At 49.7% G+C, this 14,085-nt stretch overlaps 1 protein-coding gene across 1 annotated transcript; it reads left to right on the plus strand.

The window, feature by feature from the left end:
- Positions 1–11,456: 11,456 nt before the first annotated feature.
- On the plus strand, positions 11,457–13,603 carry C1QL2 (complement C1q like 2). Its single transcript, XM_066189282.1, has 2 exons — positions 11,457–12,393; positions 12,810–13,603. Exons 1-2 carry the CDS (start codon positions 11,755–11,757, stop codon positions 12,987–12,989), a joined length of 819 nt encoding a protein of 272 aa, XP_066045379.1. The 5' UTR covers positions 11,457–11,754; the 3' UTR covers positions 12,990–13,603.
- Positions 13,604–14,085: the final 482 nt, after the last annotated feature.

Here is a 14,085-nt window from a genome sequence, read left to right on the forward strand (position 1 = left end):
AAAGGTTAGACTGTTTCCACTGGATTTTATGCCTGTTGCATAAATCCTACCCAAGTAATTCCATACTTTGTGTGGACATAATTTTTTACAGTACAAATTCCATTAACACATTCATGCCATGTGTGCCATATATTAAAACAAGCAGCCTCCTGCACTCCCAGTAAATCACTAGCATCCATGCCTGCTTCCCAGTACCATCAGGATGGATCTGCTTGGGCCGTGTGGTGGTGAGAGATCCTGTATGGAGACTCAGGCCTGCAAAACCAGCCTGTCTGGGCTACATCCCTGGCTGCAGTGAGGCTCTTCCATAATAAAAGATTCTCCTCTCCTCTCCTCTCCTCTCCTCTCCTCTCCTCTCCTCTCCTCTCCTCTCCTCTCCTCTCCTCTCCTCTCCTCTCCTCTCCTCTCCTCTCCTCTCCTCTCCTCTCCTCTCCTCTCCTCTCCTCTCCTCTCCTCTCCTCTCCTCTCCTCTCCTCTCCTCTCCTCTCCTCTCCTCTCCTCTCCTCTCCTCTCCTCTCCTCCCCTCCCCTCCCCTCCCCTCCCCTCCCCTCCCCTCCCCTCCCCTCCCCTCCCCTCCCCTCCCCTCCCCTCCCCTCCCCTCCCCTCCCCTCCCCTCCCCTCCCCTCCCCTCCCCTCCCCTCCCCTCCCCTCCCCTCCCCTCCCCTCCCCTCCCCTCCCCTCCCTTCTCTGTTGAAGTTGACGCTAATAACCTGACATGCAAAGAATTGCTTTACTTTCCAGATGTTCTGAATATCCTGAGAATTTGTAAAAGAAAATTATCCTCTTTATCCTAATCAAAAGTAATTAAAAGTACACTTAAATACAGCACAGATTGTGCTTAATTCCAAATGTTTTGCACGTATAAACAACAGGAGTTGTTACTAACCCTTCAGCTCCAGAAGCAACAGCAGAGCCCACGTTTTGCTGTCACAGGTGCTTTGCAAACACACAGTCACAGACTTTCTGGCTGGAATACTTTGCCTTGGTAATGGCCTGTGCAGATCAAAACTTCATAAAATAAGATGAAATTTCATTGCTTGCTACAACCAGTGCCATGATTTAGCACTTCTAAAAATTGGTTTACTCTGCACAACAGGAGTGGTGCAAAATGTCACATTCTCGGTTACTTTGCCTTGCAGCCTTGAGGTTGATGCCTTTTACTTATTCATTTCACATAACCATATCCTTGCCATTTTTCCTTCCTTTGGACAGAGCTCTTGGCTTTCAGACAATTCCTGCAGACCCTGCAGCAGTTGTGTGACCATAAGAAGTGTCACTCAGACTGGGAGCAGTCAGGTTTGAAAACCAAGAGCTGCCTGACTCGCATCTGAGGTGGAGCAGGCAGTGAGTGAGCAGACAGCGAGAGGGATGCAGACAGACAAAGTCCTTCAGACTTAAACAAGGTTTCATGCAGTTAAAACGAAGCCTTACATGTGGCTCTTGATAATGCTGGTAATAACTACATTTTTGGAACTTCTAAAAAGAAGTGGTCATCTCATTTTGATTAAACAGGCGTGCAGAATGAATGGTCTCATTTTCCCAGATGCAAAGTGTGATAAGGAAGGAGTTAGCATATCCTTTTGGGGTTAAAAAAAAAATCATTAAATTGTTAATTTCTTGGAACAGGGTCCATCTTTCATTTCTAATTTTGCCTAGCACTCTGCACAAAAGGGTGCCAATGAACAACAAGCTTCCTGGCAGCTACCAAACCATGCAACACTCATGTGATATAGGGATAAGTGACAGCCAGCACATGCATCTGGGTCTGGTACTACTTAGATCACTAGTAAAGGCACTGATGATGGGATAGCGAACAACTATTAAACTCACAAGCACATGGTGACAGTCGGCAGGCTGAAGGAGAGGCTGAAAAGTCCAAATAATAGTGGCAAATCATGAATTGCATGAGTAGACCAGAATGTAATTCAGATCAGAAAAGTTGTGAACCATCAGAGAAAGTCCAGGGGAGCAGTGGGAATGAACAGAACTCTAGGAAAAAAAAAAAAAGTGATGAAGAAATGTGGAATAGACTGAGCATCTGGAGTGTGGTCTGACCAGGGAAGAAAAGTGGCAACTGTGTGAAAGGCTGTCAAAGGAAGGGAGGGAATCACCTGCTTTCTCTGTGGTGAATAAGACAAGGAATTGGAGGCTTAAACTGCAGCAGAGAAATTAAGGTCAGATCCTAATGAATTTTTTTGTGTGTGTATGATAGAGATTATGAAGCATTGCAACAGATTTCTTGAGGAGGTTAAGATCTTTCTGTCCCTGGAGAGATTTCCCTGTGTTAAACATTGATCATACCCAAAGGCAGAGAAAGTGGTGGAGTACCCACCCTCTGGAGATGCCACTGACCTTCTGCTGCTGGGAATTACAAGAAGCTGACCTTGCCATCAAGGCAGCACAAAAAAAGAATTTAAAATTCAAGTTTAGATCTCAGGTGTGGCAGATTTCTTTTGTGAACCTACCCAGAGAGACAGAAGTGTCTCAGAAACCACCTGAACCTAAGAGTCTGCTTAAAGGTGGCTTGTTTCTGTATTCTAGGAATTCTTGGATTTTCAGAGAAATTAGTGTCTGTTGTCACTGTTTGAGGTCACCACTGAGGACTCATTCTCAGAACAGTATTTTGGGTGTCATGTGGAATCAGATCCATAATAGTAAACTTTGTATTGATGACGATATGTGGCCACACATCTGTGATGTTACCTTTTCTGTCTAGCAGAAACTAAACCAGACAGATTTAATATTTACTCCATCTGCAGCTTTGTTTGCAGAGCCCAGTTACAAGAGTCAGTGGGCCTCAGACCGACCACACGGGGTGGACACTTCTGGCTTGCAGAAGTCCATTAACTCACACCAGGCTTTTTTTCCACACCACATGAGACATGGAGAAGGGCTTGCAATCCTGCTGCCCTTGGGGGAAGGTGACCAGCCGTTCCTTCTGTCATTGCCTCTCCTTCTCCCGTGTCCCTGTGGTCTGCGATTGGCCCTGCTTGCTCAGGAAGAGATGGCTGGAGGTGAGCACTTCGGGAGGGCTCTCCTCCTCCTTCCACCTGTTTTTCATTCCTTGACTCACTGGCTTTAAGCCGTAAGCAGTGACGTGACAGCTGAGTCACGGACGCACCACCTGGATGCTGTCAGCATCAATCTCTCTTCTAAGGATCATAGAAGAACAAACAGAGAAGGATCTTAGGGCTTCTCATTTGTCTTCCTGCCAGTAGGGCACCGAGCCCTGCAGTGCAGTCCCTGGCTTTGGCCAACCTTGCTCTCAGAATCCCAAGCAATGGGATTCCACTGCCCTGCCTCAGGAGCCGCTCTGCGATTCAATAAACATCATTACCAAGAAGAGCGCTGCTTTTCCCTGATTATTATTTACCCTAAGTACTCCTAATGTGAGCAAACAGCTTCTTACTGATATCCACACTGGAGGGGATTTTTTGTTTTCTTGTAAAGAAATTCAGTGAAGTTGCAAGATCGGAGATGAAATGTTTTATTTGTGTTCTGTTTAACAGTTTTAAGAACGTCGCTGCTGCATGCATTGTTGTACACAGTGGATGAGAAAACCCAGGGATGCAGCCCTATGCCCTGAAGAGCTTACACTTTTCATTTAAGCAAGATACAGTGACTGAGAATGACAAGTAACAAGAAGGCAGGACAAGAGTCATATGAGAAAGGTCAGGACGTTTCTAAATAAAACCTATTGTCATGCTTTTAATTTGGGTTTATATTGAAGGCATCATACATGGCTACATATTTTTGAGACAATTTCACCATGTTTTATTCAAACATTTTTAATCTCACAAAGTCATCTTGCCTGCTTTGGTTTTGGTGCTTATTTAAAGCTTCATTTTTGTAGAAATTTATGTTTTTCTCTCACAGTTACTCTTTCAGCTTGGCGGGGCTTTTGCAAAAGCAGTTGTCAGAGTTAGTCTGGTTATTAATTTCCTGGGTGTCTCAGAGGTACAGGAGGTCTTCTGGCTGATCCATGCCACTGGACTGCTTCTCCTTGACCTTTGTCTCCAGCTCTTTGTGTCCTCTCTGCAACACCCCAAACTGCCCTTACGCCAGAGGTGGCAGTCAAACCTCTTCATCTGTTTGCCTGAGAGTAACAAAGCCCCTTCTCTCTGCACAGACCTTACAGCTGCCTCAGAGCAGCAGTGACTGCTCTCCTGGGCACCAGTAAGCCAGGGCAGAGCATCACGGTGCCAAACCATCTGCCCCACCTCTTCCATATGCCCTCTCCAGCTTTCACACCCCACTCAGTGTGAGGAGGTGTAAAGCCAATTCCTGCCATCCTTAGCTTTGGGTTTCCAATCCACACATCTTCCTCTTCACGCTACTTGATTAGCAGAGGAGCACATTTAATTTTGGAGGATACAGGATAAGAGTCGATCATGGTAACTCAATGTTATTCCAACAGATGTCCATTCAATGCCATCTGTCCCACCTGTGGCTTTGGCTATTATTTCTTACTAATTTTAATCTTGTCTTCGCCTTAAGGGGACAAATTCTTTCTGGTACCTGACTGCAGGTTTAGCAAACTCCCCGAGGGAAGCCCAAATGCATTTCAAAAGCATTTTTAATGTGTGTCTTTCATCCTGGTGAAACCAGCTGTCCATGCACATCGATTGCCTGCAGCAATTTTTCCTTTCATGGAATAGAAATATTCAGCCTCCTGGTTGGGTATGGAAATTTTGCTGAATTGAGACAAGTGGTCTGTATAAATGGACTGAATTTAGTACTCTGACTTTCCAGCCTCCCTCTTAACTCTTCTGAAGGAAGTCATGAAGGCTTGAGAGCTGAGTCCTGCTGGGAATTTCAGAGGGTTTGGAACAGAGACGGCTGATTTTCAGCTGGAGAACCTGCCAGGGGTTTGGTTTTATGCACACACACTTTGCTGAGCAGCTTGGCCAAGTGCACACCTTGCACTCAGAAGGCAAGGGGAGGATCTCTTTCTTCTACTAGATCTCCCAATTCATGTTAAAAAATATGCTTAACTATTACTTAATTAATTGAATTTTGTGTGGAAGGCCCTAGCTCAATTAAAAAATCAAATGCTTATTTGTATTATGTGCAGAGTTATTGCAGCAGTTACACTGGAAAAGCATTTGTTATCTAAGGAGATAAATTGAACAAGACAAATCTAGGGCCAACCTGTTTCTCCTCAAGCAGTTTGTAAACATGTACTGAGAAGCAGAGAATTAGGAAGGAGTTGAACTTGCTCTTGCTATGACCCAAATTCAGCTGGTTAAAGGCAAGCTTCATTTTAATTTACTGTTTCTAAGCAAGACATCATTCAAAGCTGACGTTTGACAGGTGGTGATGCTCATATCCTGCCTTTTCTTCAGGACAGTTTTGTTTCTCTCTAAACCTACTCTACACCTGACTGAAGACTTGCTCTGGGAGCAGGGAGTTCCTGCTTGGAGCTCCTTTGGTGTTTCCTCCACCACCTCAGCTGTTATCAACTGCTGCTCCCAGTACAGTTCCTAACAGTCTCCTGGGCTCGGGAGCAGCCACATATGCTGGGACCAGGCATCTTCAGCACCAGCTTCAGTCACTGTCTGAGGTTGCTCTGTTCTCACAGAATTTATCTAATCTTTGATGCATTAACTTCAGGGTGTGACCCTGCTGCGAGAGAAGGCAAGGGCAAAAGACCCAGTGGGGCAAAAGTGGGAGGCAAGGTTCAGTTGCTCTGATTGATTTTTTTCCCAGAAAATACAGGCTGATTTCTTCTGAGTTTGGTGAACAGTAGCTATTTTGGGAATACGAAGGTATTTGGCTCTCACTGATCCTCTCCACACCTTTTGGTATTTCTCCAAGCAGTGCCCTGAAGGCAGCTCTGGGGTTTGTAAGCTGCTCTCTTGTAAACACTCAAAGGTATTTGTCCAACAGAGGGAGAGCCAGCTTCCCTGTAGAGCAAGTGGACGTGGCAAAATGCAAATAGCAGCAGTTCACAGGGATCGATACATTCAACAAAGCCCATGCAGCTGCAGTGTCTGTCTGAGGGGTGTGCAAGCTTCTCCTTGTGCAGGATCTCTAATGGACACTGTGCTGGTACAGGGGGATGATTCTGGCTATATGGACAGAAATTTATGCATTGTTGCAGCAGCCCAAGTGCCTGCGGGCTATTGCAGCTCTGCCTTACAGACAGATAAGAGCCAGCTCCTCTCCTTGTTCTATGTAATAAAATGCTTTTGCTGCTGTGCAGGACCTCATGTACCCACGGGGTCCATCAAGTGGGAGTAAACTCAGCTTTGTGGTCTTAAGACAAGTCCTGTTGGAAACGCTGGCATAGGTCATAAAGAAGTGCACAATGTTTGTGGGGAACGCTGGCTGCTAATACAATAAACCTAAACATTTCTAAACTTTTCTCTCCATTAAGCAAAAATAATCAGTGTCATTACATTTTATATTTTGTGAATGAAAATAATATTATATGCATTCTGAACATTAACAGATTTGAACTTGCTTTTAGCAAGAAATGTGAAAATTTTAATGTAAGGACTACATGTATTATGTTTTACTAGCTGTTGAATACACAAGTTCCAGACAGTTAATTTTGGCAATGAGAAATACCTTGTGATATGATAAAGGCAATGAATGAAGCCCTTCAGAGGATCAGAGTGTAATATTATCCATAACTTTCATCAATTATGACAAAAGACAGGAAAAAAGCTACACACTGGGATGGATGAGGATACTGATCTAAGGGTACCGTGCCTTTACTCAAAGTAATCTTGATTTCTGCTTATTAAAAGTATTTTACCATGGCTCAGGAAGTCCTGAAGCCATGGATTGATGGAGATTAAGAGAAAATACTAGGGTAGTATGAGCATAGACTTACTTTGATCTTGACATTTTTGCTAAATAGGGTTTCTGAGCTGGTATGGCTCTTACATTTTGAAGTTAATGGCCAAATACAAAGAGTTGCTAAAAGAAGGAATTAAAGCAGAATAGAAACATCTAAATCCAGCACTGAAAAAAAAAGGCTCTCTCAGCTCCAGTCCAATCCTAGAAGCACCTAACTCAGGAGGTACCTACCTTCAGTCTCCAAGAACTTCAAATGTACAACAGTCACCTTGCACCTGTGCCTTGAACCTCCACCTCCTCAGTGGGTCTGAATCCTGCTGTATCCTGCCAGGGTTACAGATGGTTCGGCTCCTGTTGGATTTGGAACAAACCACATGCTTGAGTTCATGAGCTCAGTTTGTGCTAAGGATGTGCACCTGAGAAGGTTAAAAAAAAAGAGTAAACCTTCTGAGAGAAAAGAAAGCAAGTGCAGAAGAGTCTGTAGTTCAGGAGTTGGGATTGGTCGTTCAGGAACAGGAATTGTGTCCTCCTGGCTGGAATTCACAAACAGCTTCTGCGGGAAGACTGAAACTCCAGATCAGGTAGGTGCTCTCACCACTAAACTAAAAATTATACTCACCTTTGATCTTCCTCTTATAGCTCAATGAATCTTTAATTCTTTTTATGCAAAGAAGAACAGGTTCAGCATAAGGGCATACAGTGCTCTCCTCTGCTCTTCCCATCTTCCCTGGGTACCTTGCACTCTGGAAGATTATTGTAGCTCTCCAGGGAACACAGGCTGGTATTTCTCAGGCAGCAAATCAAGCTGAACCCAGATCTCCTCCTTGTCACCCTGCTGACAACCTCCCAGAGAAATACAGATGGCCAGCTGCAGCCTGCAGGAGTGTCCTGTGTTTGCCTCTGGATAGACAGACTGCCCATATCCTGAAAGGTGGCTCAGCCCCAGTGACAGGCATGGGTTGAAAGCTCATCCCTGAGCTCCTTCAGTCATCAGATTGTTTTCTTTCTGTCTCTTGGGAGAGGGCATTTTACAGCAGAATAATTCCTAGAGAACAAGCTGAAGAAAATCCAACTCACAACACCCAACATCTGGAAGTGTGAGACTACTCTCCTGGAAGACTGGGAAGAGTTTTAAAAACATGTTCCAAATCTGGTAAATGGTGAAACACTGGAGGAAACATCCAACCTCCCAGGCTGATGTCCTCACCACTGCCTTGTATGTATATAAGTGCAGGCAATAGTTGTCAGAGGCCAAACCCAGCAGACACTCTGGAATGACTGTGGGAAGTGGATCTGATGGAGCACAACATCTCTTGAAGGGTACAAGCAGCCTGAGGTGGGTGTGTGACTGTCCTTTGAAGCAGAAATTAAGGAATGGAAATTCTTGTGCTTCTGGGATTTCGAAGCTTCAGTGCAAAGTGTCTGGGTTCTTTGCCTGTCCAAATTTGGGAGCTGTGTCTGAACTGTCAAGTGCTTCCCTGATCAGTCAGGTTCCCATGTCCTTACACCACATCTGAAAAAGAAGTTTCAAGTTAGATCCATGCAAGCTTTTAGGTGCTTAACCATTGCTTTGGCCAACAGCAGCAATCACCAAAGCTCCTGCTCAGCCAACGTCTAATGCCCAAGTCCAGACAGGCTTTGTGTTTCACCAGGGATGCCCTGTGGGTGCCTTATCCCTCTTTGGGCACACCCAGAGGCACCAGAGCCTTGCCAGCCCTCTGCAGCCAGCAATGGAGCATCAGCCTGACTCCCTTTTGGAAAGATGTGAAGTGCTTGACTCTAAGAGTCACCCCGATTGAAGGAAGGTACCTTCCTGCAGGGTTGGCAGTACCTCAGACACTGCCTCATTAGCTGATTTGCTAATTCCCTGCTCCTTGTACTGCTGTGGTGAGTCGCATTGCATGCGGAAAGCAGGCTCCCAGCAGCGTAGCAGCAGCCTGGATCAAAACTGTAACCTAAGTGTTGCCATGTACCTTTTTGTGATTATATTCCAAATTACTAATGTAGGTTCAGTAAATGGTACCAGCTGCCTCGAGGATCACAGGTGCTACGTCTTGGGGCACAAGATGCATTGCATCAGTCAGGCAATAATTCCAGGTCTCCAGGAATATAGATCCTGCTGGAATTATACATTAAAGTCACACTGTGTTTACGTTAAAGCAATCTGATGAAGGATTAACTAGGTGATCAGTCCATCTCACTGCATCACAGAGGAGTAATTAAATTATTCCCAAACAAAATTGCTAGAATTTGACATCTAATCTAACTGCTGATATCTCTGTAATCTTTTCTTCCTACTTGTTCAAATGCTCAACCCTCCTTATTAGGAATAGTGCCGATTTTGTCCTGCAGAAAGTTAGAATACATTTCTTCTTCTTCATTTGTCCTTGTTGATCTATGGGAATAACAGATCCGGTCACATAAAATTATTCTGGCTTTGCAGAAGGGGCTGGTGAGCTTGTATTTGGAATATAGTTCCCAGTACCGGTTACCTCATTAGAGAAGTGAGTTGCTGCAAATTGGGACGTTGCAACAGAGTCCAAATGATGCAAGAACTTAATTATTTCGAAAAGGTTTAGAAAAGCTACGGTGTGGTTGCTGCCTTTGGAAAACAAGAGATTAAAAAGCCACTTTAGGGGGGTTTGCAGAGCTCTGGGGGAATAGCAAGGATTCACATACACGTGAAGAACAGAGCGAGTGACAAATACCAGAACAAAAGGGAAATTAACAGAAGCTTAAGTAGGGATGAGCAGCAAAGCAGTGTAATTTATTTGTGAATTTATTTGTATTTAGCGCAGTTAATATATGGAAAATTATACTAAAGCTGGAACAGAAACAACTCTGAGAAATCATTTTACAAGGCTTTAGACACGTGTGGGGGCTTAAAATAACTCTGTGGGATACAGCTCATAATTCAGAGGAGAGGAAAAGGTCTTATGTCTTCCACACAATCTCGTCTCTTAAAACATTTAGCTCAATTGTGCTAGGAGACAGACAGTTACTTTAATGTGACTATCCATACGATTCTCGGGGAAATGTTTTCATTTACAAAATTAATTTCCCTTACACCTTCAAGTATATAGATGTGGGTGAAAATAATCAGAGAGGCTCGAAAGGACAGGGCTGAACCTTGATCTTAGCAACAGCAGAGCAAAGCCCGAATAACTCCAAGAAAAATTCTGGATGCACGCAGGGATGTAGCTGAGATGAGATCTGGTCCTAAAGTGCTGCACTCCAGACAGAAAAACCTTGATGTCCCCTCCTTAAATTTCAAGAAAAACTGTCAAAAGAGTCCCAAATCCTTTGAGGGCATTTCCACAGTTCTTGGAAGAAGCCTGTGTGTCCCTATTTGCATAGGATGCCTCCAGGCCATCGGCTTCAGCAGGCGCTGGATCAGACTGGGCGCCTCGCTCCTTCGACCTGCAGCTCTGCCTGCTTTAAGACCAAACAGACTGCCTTCAGCTCCGGCGAGCCCGCTGGAAATTCACCCCTCTTACGCACCGAGGGAGCGTGGGACACCGGAATGTTGCCCTGAGGCAATCTGTGTAATCCCTACATCTCGCTTTTCTTCCCTTCCAGGACGGGTGCTTAACCCGCCGCTCGGAGACACGTGGGTGAGATCCCAACTTTCTCTCCAGGCGAGATCTCCGCAGGCAGTTTACGATGCCAGAGCTCCCGCTGTGCTACCACCGTTTACTTGGAAAATCACAGGCAATTAATCACAGTTTTCTCGGGGGAAAACCCACTTGATTTGGACCCATTCTTACGCAGGGAAACTACAGAACACCGTGCTGTAACCTAACCTGAACTCTGCTAAAGGCATTTTTTTCCTAGGGGCTCTCCTTTCACTCGGCAAGCCCTGCCTGCCTTTGGAAAACCGGGACGGGTGTAAGGGACTGTGGTTACACTTGGATGTACTGAGGAGCAAGATGCACCCGCGATGTTGTCCCGCTCGTCTTTGGGCCGCCGAGGCAGGACACGGGGAGCCTGAGGACGCCACGGGGAACGCTCTGAGGTGACCTGCTGCCCGGCCGGGGCTTTCCCGGCCCCCTCCCGCAGAAAGCGGGGGTGTGTGTGCGTGTCGGCGGCGGCAGGGAGCTCACCCAGCGGGACCGGCGCTCCGGCCGCCCTCCGGGCATCGCGCAGGGGTCGTCCCGCTGCGGGCAGAGGGATGGAGGGACGAAGGGATGGAGAGATGCAGGGAGGAAGCAGTTCAGGCGGCACGTGAACGGGACAATGCGACGCGTCCCCGACCGCCCCGGTTTCAGCGGGGCGCAGTTTGGGCGGCACCCGCAGTGACTCCGCCGGTGACGGCGGGGCGGGCGCGGTCCCCCCCCGCAGCCGGAGTGCCCGGGGACGTGCGGGACGCCCCGCCGCCTCTCCCCTCCCCTCCGCCCGCCCCGCCCGGGGGGCCGCGCCGCCACCGGCGCTCGGCGCGGCGAGCGGGCGGGCGGCGGCAGACGGGCGCCCCGCGGACCGCAACGACGGCGGCGCCCCGGAGCCCCCCAGGCGGCTCCGCCCCGGCCCCCCGCAGGTGGGTCCGCCCTGCCCGCGCCCCCCACGTCGGGGCGGCGACGGGGGCGGGCGAGCCCGTCCCCCCAACGCGGGACCGAGGGGTAGAGCCGGGCGCCCGCTCGCCGAGGCGACGCCCCCCGCTCCCGCCCAGCCCCGCCGGGCGGACGGGGCGCCGCGTCCCCTCGGAGCGGAGCGGGGCGGCTCTCGGCATGGCGGGGCTCCCGGCCGGCCGGCGGGCGGGCTGAGGCGGGGGCCGGGCGGGGAGGCGCCGGCGGCGGGGTCTCACCGCCTCTTCTTGCCGTCCCCCGCAGGGAGCGGCCGGCCCCCCGCGCCACCATTGCCTCGCACGGCAAGGAGGACCTGCTCGCCGCCGCCGCCCGGCTCTGGCAGCGGAGGAGGCGGCTGCTGGCCGCCGCCGGGCTCGCCCTGGCCATGGCCGTCGCGCTGCTGGTCGCCGTGCCCCTGCTGCTGCTGCAAGCGCCCGCCGACACCGGCGCCCACTACGAGATGATGGGCACCTGCCGCATGATCTGCGACCCGTACAGCGGCGGGCGGCCGCCCGGCCCCGGCAGCACCGCCGCCGTGGAGGCCCTGCAGGACCTGGGCGCCAACCCCCCGCCGCCCTTCGTCCAGGGACCCAAGGGGGAGCCGGGCCGGCCGGGCAAGCCGGGCCCCCGCGGGCCGCCCGGGGAGCCGGGGCCGCCGGGTCCGCGGGGCCCGCCGGGGGAGCGGGGAGACGCGGGGAAACCGGGGCTGCCCGGGCTGGCGCTGGCGGGCGCGGGCGGCGGCGGGAGCGGCGGCGGGGCGGCGGCGGGCGGCGAGGCGGCGGGCGGGCTGAGCGCCGCCTTCAGTGGGCCGCGCATCGCCTTCTACGTGGGGCTCAAGAGCCCCCACGAGGGCTATGAGGTCCTCAAGTTCGACGACGTGGTGACCAACCTGGGCAACCACTACGACCCGACCAGCGGCAAGTTCACCTGCCAGGTGCGCGGCATCTACTTCTTCACCTACCACATCCTCATGCGCGGCGGCGACGGTACCAGCATGTGGGCCGACCTCTGCAAGAACGGCCAGGTGGGTTCCGCCGCTCCCCCGCGCGTCCTCCCCGCCCGGGGTCCCCCGTTCGTCCCCGTCCCACCGTCCCCGTCCCGCGGGCGCGGCACGGACCGCCGCCGCTCCCGGGAAAAGAGCCAGCGGGAGCATCCTTCGCGCCGTCGGGGCGGGGGTGCACCTCTAGAGCCGCGACGAATTCCTAACTTGCAAACTTTCTTGCCGGACTGGGGAGAAGGAGCAGCGAGGAAAGGGACGGGAGGGAGGACACGGGGTTAGTGGAGGGGTTGGGAAAGAGGGACTCGGGGCATTGATGGAGGGGCCGGAAAAGGGGTACGTGGAGGACTAATGGGGGTATGCAGAAGAGTGACTCGGGGGCTAATAGAGATGCTGGGCAGGAGGGGCAGGGGGGCTGATATGCCCAGCGGCTGTGTTGGCAGGTGCGGGCCAGTGCCATCGCCCAGGACGCCGACCAGAACTACGACTATGCCAGCAACAGTGTGGTGCTGCACCTGGACTCCGGCGACGAAGTGTATGTCAAGCTGGATGGAGGCAAAGCACACGGAGGCAACAACAATAAGTACAGCACTTTCTCTGGCTTTCTTTTATACCCTGATTAACACACAAGTGACACGACACACCTGGCCCTGCCACTGATGCACATGGGGCTGTTTGGCAATTCCATACCCCATCGTGCTGCTGTTCCTGCTGGTGTCCACTGTCTCAGCGGATCACTTTAGCTTCATTATCAGTTTGTATGTTTTTATTTTCACCCTTGTGGAAACAAAATAGAAATGAAACAAAGTGAACCCCTTCCTTATTCTCTCCCATTTCTTCTGACCCCCACTCTCCTTTGTCTGCCTGAATGTTTCGTGTGTCACATGAGGAACTTGGCAGCTTTGAATTCTCAAGTGGTTCCAGGAGGGTTTAAAAGAGCCCAGAGTTTGGACTGTGTCACACACGGAATTTGAACAGGTCACGTTTTTTCATCAATAAGTATTAATGACGATGATGAATTTTCAGATCGACTATTCGTGAACTGGGACTGGATCATAACTGTTTTTTCCTCTGCTGCTTTGTATGGGGTCAAGTGTAAACTTTTCTTTCTGTGCAATGCAATGCTCGTGTGAATGATGGTGTCATTAACGTCAAACCTGTTTCTGTCTGCAAAAGAATTTGGTCATTGACCACAGTCACCCAAATACCACATTAAATTATGTTTTTAGACAATGCCTTCTTGCCTTCTGTCTCTTCCAGTGCTTCGAAGGAGCACTGTGGTGGTGCCACAGGAGGGTGGGAAGTAAAGGAGGGAGTCACTTCAGTCCCTTAGGTTGATAGTAATATTTAAAGTTAGGATGGGGTTTCTTGCCCAGGTCTTGAATATGGCTCAAGGGGGCTGGGAAGAAGTAGAGAGGGAGAGAGAGAGAAGAAAAAATATTCACCTTTACACAGTTTTGTGAGAAGAAGGCACACAGTTATCAAGGGGTGAAAGTGGGGGTGTGGAGTGAATCTCCTAAACCGATTTACTGGGTTAAAACCTGATCCAGAGGTTAGTGAAGTACAGCAAAAGCAGTTTAATCAGTGATTATGGAAAGCCATGTTTCTGTAACATGCTTGACAAATGTTAAGAAGGCAGCAGGGGAGAGAGTTTGTCTAAACCCTTGCAGCGTGTGTATGGGTTAGAAACCACACCTGACTGGAGGTGGGTCTGCACAG

The sequence above is a fragment of the Chamaea fasciata genome, unplaced genomic scaffold (assembly GCF_029207755.1).
Source record: "Chamaea fasciata isolate MVZ Bird 193981 ecotype frontalis unplaced genomic scaffold, bChaFas1.0.hap1 SCAF_8, whole genome shotgun sequence".
NCBI lineage: Eukaryota > Metazoa > Chordata > Aves > Passeriformes > Sylviidae > Chamaea > Chamaea fasciata.

Excerpts from the sequence above, each read along its gene's own strand:
- C1QL2 (XM_066189282.1), top strand. The coding sequence starts at position 11,755 with ATGGCCGTCGCGCTGCTGGTCGCCGTGCCCCTGCTGCTGCTGCAAGCG. Across the intron at positions 12,394-12,809 it reads ACCTCTGCAAGAACGGCCAG|GTGCGGGCCAGTGCCATCGC; the intron begins GTGGGTTCCGCC and ends CTGTGTTGGCAG.